The following is an 11,286-nucleotide window of genomic DNA, read 5'->3' as shown; positions in this document are numbered from 1 at the left end:
TTTTATTAAAAGGACTCGCGAGCTATCTCTTCAATCCAATGGTTGAGATCAATTCTAAGGGTAAAGCACTTATATATACATCATCTAAACCCTAGTGTGAGCTAAGAAAAAAGAGAAGATCAACGTAAAGAGAAGAATACATATTATGGAAAGAATATTGAGAAACTTGCTCTTATTGCTATACGATTGCCTACACTTCAACTTCTAATCATCGAGCTTGGGCAAATCAACTCAAAATCTCAAAGGGAACTCGTTTACTCATCTCGATTTTCATTCTAGTATTGAGGTTTGATCATTCAAGTTATTATTTTCAAGAACTTCTCATCTCATTACTTGTTATTGAATATCATTAAAGAAATTGATCTTGAATGTGCATATACATATAAATATTTTTTTAAGAAGATCATTACTTGAGAAAGGTTTTTGCTATTGGTTGAATAGTGTTTGATTCAAGAGGATATCTATTTTTCAAAGAACTTCTCATTCCAAATCTATAGTTGAAATAAGTCGGGTGATTGATAGTAAGTATATTTTCACATAGATTATTTGGATAATCTCACTACTTGATTAAGGTTTTATCATTAATTGAATAGTTTGATTAAAGTGTGTATTCAATTAAATGATTCATATTTTAGATATATTAAAACACTTGAATATATATCCTTGGTATTCATAAATATTTATTTTATGGAGGGATATTTTGTTTGGAAAACCTTATACTCAGTATTTTGATCTTTGAATTACATATCGTATATATATATTTGCATATTACAAAATTGGGTTGCGATTAAATATTTGAAAGAAAGCTTTTGATTTTGATTAATATAATATTCAAGATAAAGCTTTTAATAAGTTCACATTAGATATATTTGTGCATCTTTACAAAGTGAGCTAGAACCCTAATATACTCAAAAGCGTTTCAAATATATCTTTACTTGGGAGTTTTTGATAAAAATATATTTGTGTGTTGAAGCATATCATACATAAACGATTGCATCGTTTCATACCTTTTGAGCTTCATGTTTAATCATATGTTAATGTATTAGGAATTTGAATTGTACTCACTAGCTTTTGTTGGAAGCAATTTTGAGTGTTTTACAGATTCATTGTATTCACGGTTCGATTTGTGAACCAGGTTTGAGGAGAAAGTTGTACCTCTTATAAGTAGCGGATTAGGAGAGAGTTGTACCTTTTATAAGCAGCGGAGTAGGAGAGAGTTGTACCTCTTGTAAGCAGTGAATTATAAGGGAAGCTTCGTCCTAATTTAAGGAGTAAGGATTTTAGTGAAATCCTTGAGTGGTTGCTCAAGGCGAGGACGTAGGCCGAGTTGGCTAAATCTCGTAAAATTGCGTTTGTCTTCTCTCTTCCCTTAACTTTTTACTTTCAACACTATATTTAAATTGTTCATATTGCATGTCTAAGTTGAATAACATTGCATACAATTAATTGAGAAATAAGAACTCATTGGTAAAATAAATTTAATTCTGTTATAAATCCCTGAGATTGGTTTGCTAAATATATAAGTAGGGATTAAGTGGTAAATAAATTTAAAGAATTTTAAAATATGCAATTCACCCCCCTCTTGGGATTACACCTAATTCAACACCAGAAATTACATGGTTCGGTTTAGATTGACCTACGTTCACGGAGCACATCACAATCCACTATGAAATCAAGAGAAAATACAAACTCTCTTCTCAGCTCTCTCTGCACTCTTCCTCACGCTCTTTTCTACCCTACTTTTCACTTGCACACACTTCTCTATTTATAGATGGCTGGAGAAATTACAATAAATGGTAGATTAAATTGTAATCAATTTCAGCTTCAATCAATAGTCGCGGACAGTTGCGGCACCAGTTCACACGCATCTCTGGCTCTAGCTACTCAACAGTAAGATTTTCATGAGGTTAAGTTCTTACGAAAGCTTTTTTAAAAGGGGTTTTTGAATATAAGTAATTTTCTATAAAAAATATCAAAAAGGGGAGAAAGTTGTACCAGGCGGTCGACCAGTCTCTGCTACAACTCGTTTTTCATGTTTTAAAATGACTTTTCTCCATGTAAAATTGTTTTTCTTGAGAGAGATATACACACAGAGTAGGGTCAATAACCATTCCTCAAGAGTGCTATAGGATGCTAATTTTTTGATTTCCATCAAAAAATAATTGAAAAAACTATCTTCCTTATTCGTAAAATTGTACTCCTGCCCTTATGGGCATGGACATCAGCAAATAAGAAAGAGCATTGGGGGTTCAATTCCTGGTAGATACACTTACGAAGCCAGTGGTACCTGTGGATGGTGAGAGTTTACTTTGTGAACCAATGGAGACCGTGGATGATGAGAGTTTGCTCTATGAGCCAGCAGGGACCGTGGATGGTGAGAGTTCTCTGTGAGCCAGCGGGGACCGTGGATGGTAATGGAGATGTGTTGAGAAGGTCGGGTTAACTGAATATCCAATTAATGTACAGAAGTCGTGTTCGCATTCCATACTTTACCCTGATCAGCAAGACCTGAGGACGGAGGACGCTGATCCGTAGGTTTGGTACCGCACTCGTTTTTAAAAAAAATTTCTTTATTTTACCTTTTCAAATTAAAATAAAGTACCGACTTTATGTTCTAAAATAAAATGTCTAAGTTAAATAACCAATAATATAAATATGTGTTTTTGAATTCTAAATATTTGATTTAGATTTGTGCAATTTGTATAAAATACAATACAAAATATCAAGATTCATACTTGAAGACACTTCTTAAAAATAAGTTTGATTTGAATGATTATATTCTTTAAAAAAAAATAGTAAATGAGATGGTATAAGCATATAAAAATATAATAATTTTAAAAAATCACTTGACTAAATGTTTTGCTACGCTGTCATTTGTACAGAATAATAATAATTTTTTTATAATGATCAAATCTCTATACTATTATTTTTCTTAGCAGGAAAGAATGAAAATTTCCGGGCATTAACTTATTCTTGGGTTAGCAGGTGGAGAGCGACAGACGCTTCAAAATCTTAGTGAGTGAGAGACAGAGCGAGGCATGGTAATGGTTCTGCGAGTAGGACTGTGGGAGTACGTTCCCTCTCAATTTCTGCGCTGGCTCTCCTGACAGCTCGTATCATTTATCCGTCTCTCTCTCTCTCTCTCTCTCTGTTTTCCATTTGTCTGGGTTGCAGAAATGATGACTGAAAAAGAGAGACTGTGAAAGACCCAGTGAAAGACGTGAGAGAAAGAGACTCTGAGGTTGCCTTGCGTTCATGGTGTCCATCCCCCTCACTTCTACCCTGAAACAATGGCTTTCGAGTTCTCCCTTCTATTGTTCTTGCTCTGCTCCTCTGTTTCTCGTTCTCTCTCATACGAACCTCGCAATCCAGAAGGTATGTCCCACATCATCACCAACTTCTTTTTCTCTTTCTTCTTGTCCATGATTTTCCCTAATCAATTCTGGTGTGGGTTTTTCTCCCATTGTACTGTAGTTGAAGCTTTGACGAGTATAAGACAAGCTTTGAATGATCCTCATGGAGTTCTGAACGGTTGGGATGAGTTCTCTGCGGACCCCTGTAGCTGGTCTATGATCACATGTTCCCCTGAAAATCTTGTCATTGGCCTGTTCGTCTTTCTTCTTCAAACTCTTTTTTTTTTTTAATTAATGATTCTTTTTTCTGTTTGAATATTCGATTTTACAGAAACTGGAGACCCACACGTCTGTTCTTGGGTTTTGCAGGGGTGCTCCGAGCCAGTCTCTATCTGGAACATTGTCTCCGACGATTGGAAACCTCACAAATCTCCGACAAGTGTGAGAACGCAGAGCTTATTTGGCTTTTGAATTAGAACCCTCTCTTTAATTTTGATTTTTCTTTTGAATATTTGTTGCACTCCGTTAGGAGTGAGAAAATTCAAAATTTCGCCACCTCTGCTTCTGCTGCTGCTTTTTTTCTTTTTAGTTATTTTTCTCCATCTTATTATCTTCAATTCTAATTCTGTGTACATCGGTGTGATTGTGGTGTATTTTTAGGCTATTGCAGAACAACAACATTTCCGGCGAGATCCCAAAAGCGCTTTGTACTCTGCCTAAACTCCAGACTTTAGATCTCTCCAATAACCGCTTCTCCGGCGTTGTGCCGGACTCCCTGGGCCTCTTGAATGGCCTCCAATATTTGTGAGTATTAATTTTCTTAAAACTTTCATTTGGTTCCCGAGAAAGCGGAGGGAAGGAAAGAAATAAAATGGAATTGTTTAGTTTGTTTATATATATATATAGTTTTTGGTTTCCAGGCTCCTTCCTCTTTTTCTTAAGAAATACATTTTTTTTTTTCTTCCATTTTCCGCGGAAACAAACGGAGCCTTGGACTGCTACCCATGGCTTTGTACAGGCGATTCATGACTTGTTGCTTATGGTATTTTACTTCTTTATCCTATTCACGAGTTTCTTGTCACCTACTGACCACCAGGAGGCTGAACAACAATAGTTTGTCTGGAGCTATTCCCCTGTCTTTAAGCAAAATCCCTCAGCTTGCTTTCTTGTGAGTATGATCTTTGCTTTCTTAGTTTCTATATTTTTTATGTCTCTGTTTATTGTCTTGAAAATCAACACGACCTGCAATTTTTTGAATGATTTGTTATGCGGGACAATAATGACAAATATTAAACAAAGAGTGACATTGGGTTTCTGTTTGTTTGTGCTCTGATCATTTAGGGACTTTTCTTATAACAATCTCAGTGGACCTTTGCCCAAGTTCTCAGCTAGAACGTTCAAGTATGGAGCCTCTGCAAGTCCATTTGTGGATTAATTCTTCTTTCCACTATTTCCCTTCTAATCTTATTATTGCTATTTTCTTTCACACCATATAGCATTGTGGGAAATCCTCAAATTTGTGGAAGCAGCACCACCGAAAGTTGCTCAGGATCAACCACTCCAATACCTCATCCCTTCTCCCTAAATTCATCTCCAGGTACCCCTCTCTCTCTCTCTCTCTCTTTCTCTCTCTCAACTTTGCTTACATGTTTTTTTCCCTGGCTCAGGAAAACCCAAGGCCAAGAATGTAGCAATTGCACTAGGGGTTAGCCTCAGTGTCGCTTCTCTCCTCTTCCTAGCATTTGGATTCCTTGTTTGGAAGAGAAAGAAGCAAAGGAAACAAGCCATCCTAAACATCAGTGGTATGTGAAATCAAAATCCCATTGCATAACTTAAAAAAGAAAAGAGTAATATCAGATCAAAACTTTATTTGGGTACTGAATTTTGTTGCAGACAAGCAAGAAGAGGGACTCATAAGCTTAGGCAACCTAAGAAACTTCACGTTAAGAGAGCTCCAAATTGCTACAGACAATTTCAGCTCCAAGAATATACTTGGTAGTGGTGGATTTGGTAATGTGTACAAGGGAAAGCTAGGAGATGGCATTGTGGTGGCAGTGAAGCGGCTTAAGGACGTAGCAGGCACTGCTGGTGAATCCCAGTTTCAGACAGAATTGGAGATGATCAGCTTGGCAGTTCACCGGAATTTACTCCGGTTGATTGGATTTTGTGCAACCCCAAATGAGAGGCTTCTGGTGTACCCATATATGTCCAACGGCAGTGTGGCCTCCAGGCTTAGAGGTTGGTACCATCTACTTTGCAGCTACTACTATCACTGGCAACCAACCAGTGGTGTTTTCATAGTTTCCTCTTGAATGTTACTTAAACGGCGTCCCCAGGCCCTAAGGCTCCCCGATTTGTGAGGGTTAGGGGATGGTCATCAAAGTGTATGCAGTCTTACCCCTACTTTTATGCAAAGAGACTGTTTCCTTGAACTCGAACCCATGACCAACGGTCACAAAGGAACAACCTTACCCTTGATCCAAGGCCCACCATTTAATATATGAGAAGGGGTGCCTAGGTGCAATGGTAAAGTTGTCGCTGTGTGATTTGGAGGTCACAGGTTTGTACTATAGACCCATTGTAGTCCGCTTCTTTTTCGGACCCCGCATATGCTGGAGCTTTGTGCACCAAGCTGCCATTTTTCTACCATTTACCATATGAATGTGTCTAGCTAAGTTAGCTTTGAACATGCCCTGGACCCTGTTATATTTTCATTTTCTTGCTGTGGAATCTCATATTAAAAGAGGCCCGAAATTCTTAAAATGGATCATTTCCTAATATATCTCCTTCTTTTGAACTGGTCCAATCCTTACTTTACAGGCTTCCATGAAATAAGTAAATGCTTGGTCTGTCAGCTGAATTTTTTGTCATGTGCAAATCCCTTTTCGGAATCTTCTCATTTTTGCTAAATTTCTGGATTTATACTTGATTCGACTTTCAAAAGGTTTTGGACATATTGAAAATTCATAGCTCGAACTTAGAAGCATCTCTGAGATTCAAGCAAACTGATCAAGATGTTTTTATTTTTTTGGTGAATTAGGGGGGCATTTGTTCTTTTGATGAGAAGTTTTCTACCAGCCAATTTTTTTTCCAGAGTTTTTGATTGTCTATATATAATGTGTGTGTCTAACTGTCTGTATACTAAGGTTTGCCTTTCAATTGCATTTGAATCCATGTATGGATTTGAAATCCTCATAGTTTGTAATTTATGTAAAGTGGGGGGGATTCTAGTTAATGAAATTTGTCAAGGCGAGCTGGTTTATCTCATGATTTTCAACTAGGATTGTTGACCGAAGACTGGAGTTTTGCTTAATATTTCCGGACTCTTGTGCTTAAACTCGTCATGTATTTTAGTCATGCCTCCATGGAATATATTAATGTTATATTTCAACAGTAAAACCAGCACTGGACTGGAATACTAGAAAGAGGATAGCTATTGGAGCAGCACGGGGTCTTTTGTATCTGCATGAGCAGTGTGATCCCAAGATAATTCACAGAGACGTCAAGGCTGCTAACATACTCTTGGATGACTACTGTGAGGCTGTTGTTGGTGACTTTGGCCTTGCAAAGCTCCTTGATCACGGTGAGTCTCATGTTACTACTGCAGTCCGAGGTACTCTTGGGCACATTGCGCCAGAGTACCTTTCCACGGGCCAGTCATCTGAGAAAACAGATGTTTTCGGATTTGGAATCCTTTTGTTGGAACTCATAACTGGAATGAGTGCTCTTGAGTTTGGCAAAACAGTTCATCAGAAAGGAGCCATGCTTGAATGGGTAAGTACCTTTTGGATTATTATGGCTGAATTTATGTGCACTTGCGTACCCCTCTGTTTTGAGTTAGAACCTAATGACAAATATGAAATTTGATTTGTTCATTCAGCTATAAATAATAAATTGAGACTCTTTGTGATAATTGAATCAGCTTTAGAATAGTTATATGGCTAGTGCTTGTTTGATTAGTTGTCTGTGTTCATGATCTAGATGAGAAAGCTTCAAGTTGTCTGATACTCCAATTCCCATTGGCCTTGTGGGCTATTAGCTGCTTCCTCATTGAGGAAGTTTTAAGACCATAATTTTAACCCTGCTAGCCTCTTAAGGGTGGATGGAAGCCTGGCATCCTTAAGTTGGGACTCGGGGTTACCTCACTGACCAAACTCTAGTCCCCACCCACCCTTTCTTCCAAATTATCTTTCCCACAATAGGTTTAAGTGTTTTCACTTCCACTTATTACATTGTCATGCCATTTTGAATCTCGTATATCTAAATCATCTCTGCATTTAAGACTTGTTCCACTGCATGGTAGCAAATTACAATAGGATAGCACCTTGTAATTTTGTCAGATGCATTTCCATGGAAATTTCTGAAGTCCCAAAAGGGCACCTTTTTGGCAATTCATGTCTTAACTAGTAAGATGGTACCAAGCAATGTTTTTTTTTTTAACTTAATTAAAATGTAAATTTTGGAGATAGAAACCTTGGAACACACAATACAATTGCCAGTTCCAATTCAAGTATGACATGATAGTTCAGTTTCTAGTTCGTTGTTCTTTATAATGAAATATTTTCTGCCCAGCTATCAAATGGAGAATTGCTTTTTAAGGGATGATAACAAAGGTGCTGCAATTATGGAGCAGGAAAAAGGTGCTGCAATAACAATTTCTCAAAACAATATTATACCTCCAAATGATGTTGCTTTTTGACATTTATGTTCAGTTCTAAAACCTAGGATAAAGCTTTAATGTCCTTTTTTAAGTCCAGGGGAAATAAGAGAATGAATAAAACAAAGTTGAAAAGAAACAGAAGAAACACATAGCAAACACAGCAAACAAACATAAACTACAACAAAACCAAGCAGGTCTGAGAAACCCATGCATGATACCCTCCATGAGAAGCTTAATAAAGGGAAGGGGGGAGCAGTAAACAACACTCGCAGATAATGTTCTGCCGAGTGTGTTTGGACTTTCCATGCTCAATGACACAAGAAACATTGGCATCTCCCAAATTCTTTTGAGCAATGCAAATTAGAAAAATGGATTAACTAGCTTACGGCTTTTCATAAAGCAGACATCTGCTTTGTCAATCGGCCTGAAAATCTCTTTCAAAATCTAATATAGTGAAAGTCTAATGATTACTGCAGGTAAGGAAGATACAGCAAGAAAAGAAAGTGGAAATGTTAGCAGATAGAGAGCTAGGAAGCAACTATGACCGGATAGAGGTTGGAGAGATGCTGCAAGTGGCACTGCTCTGCACTCAATACCTGCCTGCTCACCGCCCCAAGATGTCTGAAGTGGTCCGGATGCTTGAAGGGGATGGCCTTGTCGAGAAATGGGCAGCCTCCCACTGTCATGATAATCTCAGTATGAACTTTTCCCACCCCACCAACAACAACAATACAACGGTACGCCCTACCATGGCCTATAGGCATGATGACAATGATCATGATCACTCAAGCATGCTAAGCAAAACGATGGATGAAGATGAAGATGACCAATCTTTTGATGACTATGCCATGGAACTCTCCGGTCCAAGATAAAGCAACAAAGAAGAAGTAAATATATATTTTTTTCTGCTCAATTATTCACAAGCCAAAATCATATGTGTGATCTACAAAATGATAGGTTTAGTCCTCTGCTTCCGAAATTCCTTCAATTCCTACAATGTTCTATGTGTGCTTTTAAAAGAAAAAAAAAATGTTATTGTTGTATATATGTTGGTATCCTTTGCATACAAAATCCTCTGTATTTGTAATTTGTGGCAATTAGGAGGAAATGTCAAGAGGGTTTTGTGTTCTGTTGCGAGGAGGTGGTTTTGTAACTTCGTATTGCCCAAAGTGGCCTTTGTGGAGGGTACAATGGAACATACTGGATGCTCTGCTCCCAAGTGAGACAAGGAGTCTTGGGATAAAAGCAAAGGATTTTGACGTTTGACTGAAGTTGATAGTGCACTGTTTTAGCTGCTGCTGTATAGCGTGATGGCTGCGCAGTGTGAGCTGTTAAGGCTTTACTTTTGCAGGACCACGCCTGCTCTTTATTTACTTTCCCAACCTCTGCAAGACACAACGGTCAACACCAACCAAATCCCTGCTGCTTCCTAAATCTCTTTTCCCATCACTTTGATATTATATCCTTTTTCCAAATATAAATAAACATTATTTAAAATTTCAGATAAAGTTATTGGATCAATGAATTATTAGAACATGTGTATGTGCATATGTCAAATCATGAATTACAACAATAATCTTTAAACTTATTATTATTGGGATAGAACTATTGATTTTCATGAGATTTGTTTGAAAATTTGTGAGTTTATGAATGGATCAATGGATTACACTTATCTTTGATGATGGGACTTAAATAGGGCGAGATTTCATTGACCCATTTATGAATAGGTGTGTGAAACATAAACCTAAGTTCACCTGAATTGGTTATAAATGTGTACTTGTTAATAAATATATAATTTTTTATTTAAAATTTTAATTACAATTTTAATGATTATGAGTTAAATTTTTTTTTTATTTTAAAAATACTTATCTTATTTCCATTAATATTTTTACAAATGTGAGTTAGCTTTAAAAAAAAAAAAAGCACTTATTGTGGATATTTATTTTTTCTTTAATGTTTCAACTAGTATAAACTATTTTTAAAGAAAAACAGTGCCAATGGTTAGATAAGTAACCTGATGGGTATTCAATTGATGCAAATTTGCTTTACTCGTGAATAAATGGGTTGGGTTTGAGTTGTTAGCCACAAAGTTTCATTAACCTAATTTTGGTGATAACAAAGTATTGTGTATGAATCGTTTTATACTTAATTTATTTTTTTAATAGGATTGAGTCATTAAAATTGAAGTATTGAGAAAAGATTTGAAGAGTTAAATTCTTATTTATTTATATTTTTTATTATCTTAGTTGTAATGTGTTTTTATCTTGTAAAACTTTAAGAATATTAAAGACATGATACAAAAGGATTAACAATATAATATTGGCAATCAAAGGGGATTAAACATGACCTTGCAATCAAGGGCGGCCAACCAATCCATGTAGAAGCTAGAGGTAGTTGACCACCACCTAAAGGCCGTCAATTGGTCTACCTCGTTCTAGTGTCAACAACTTGATTTTTGCTCTCTAACAACTATTAAGAAATCAATCGGGTTCAATTAGTGGTTGACTAGTTTGACCTAAAAAGTTAATAACAAACATAAAATGGCTATTTTTTCTCCAATCTCTATATATATGCTCTCCAAAGCTTAAGGAATGTTAGAGAACACATCTACAGTGCCCATACTTTCAATTCTCTCTCAATCTCTAGTATGCTTCAAATTGCTCACTCTTAAGAGATCATATATAGAATTCTTGTGCAATCTTTTGAATATTCTTTGAGAGTTAGCTTTGAACCTCAAATTGTAAATCGTTCCTTGTGAGGAAGTATCTTGTTGTTTATGGTGTGACTCTTATACTTTATGGGTTTATAAACAAAGTGAAGAAAAATATATGGATGTGTTCTTGGTAAGTAGCTGCAGGGACTCGTCCAAGATGTGCCATGTCCTCATCGATGAGAAGATCTCGAGAATAAGAAAAACTCAGAGTTTCTAAGATACCGAGAGCAGATTTAAAAACTTGTCAACAAGTGGCTAGACCTGTCGATGAGTGTTCTTCTTTACCTCGTCAACGAATCCCTTGTTCTCGTCAACGAGTGTTACTGGGCTACGAGCAGTTTTTTGAATTTTGAATTTGAACGTTGGGGTGGTTGGGTAATTGGATGGAAACCTCCAAGAGATTGTTATATATGTCATTCTGGGCGTGTATTGATAGAGAAAGTGATCATTTTGTGAAGTGTATTGTGTACTTGATATTTCCTTAGTGAAATTCTTATGTCATTGCTTCTATAGATGTAGGCTTTGCCGAACCACGTAAATCTTGTTGTCGTACTTGTTAT

General features: G+C 36.6%; 1 protein-coding gene across 1 annotated transcript; it reads left to right on the top strand.

Annotated features, from left to right (window-relative positions):
• Window positions 1-2,947: 2,947 nt before the first annotated feature.
• LOC131158306 (probable LRR receptor-like serine/threonine-protein kinase At2g23950) lies at window positions 2,948-9,284 on the top strand. Its single transcript, XM_058113075.1, has 11 exons — window positions 2,948-3,375; window positions 3,475-3,607; window positions 3,723-3,794; window positions 4,014-4,157; window positions 4,450-4,521; window positions 4,695-4,754; window positions 4,850-4,950; window positions 5,021-5,155; window positions 5,247-5,591; window positions 6,748-7,127; window positions 8,490-9,284. Exons 1-11 carry the CDS (start codon window positions 3,291-3,293, stop codon window positions 8,883-8,885), a joined length of 1,923 nt encoding a protein of 640 aa, XP_057969058.1. The 5' UTR covers window positions 2,948-3,290; the 3' UTR covers window positions 8,886-9,284.
• The last annotated feature ends 2,002 nt before the right edge of the window (window positions 9,285-11,286 follow it).

This window comes from Malania oleifera, chromosome 6, assembly GCF_029873635.1.
Source record: "Malania oleifera isolate guangnan ecotype guangnan chromosome 6, ASM2987363v1, whole genome shotgun sequence".
Taxonomy (NCBI): Eukaryota; Viridiplantae; Streptophyta; class Magnoliopsida; order Santalales; family Ximeniaceae; genus Malania; species Malania oleifera.
Note: the sequence above shows the minus strand (reverse complement) of the source record. Positions and strands in the feature narration are given on the sequence as shown.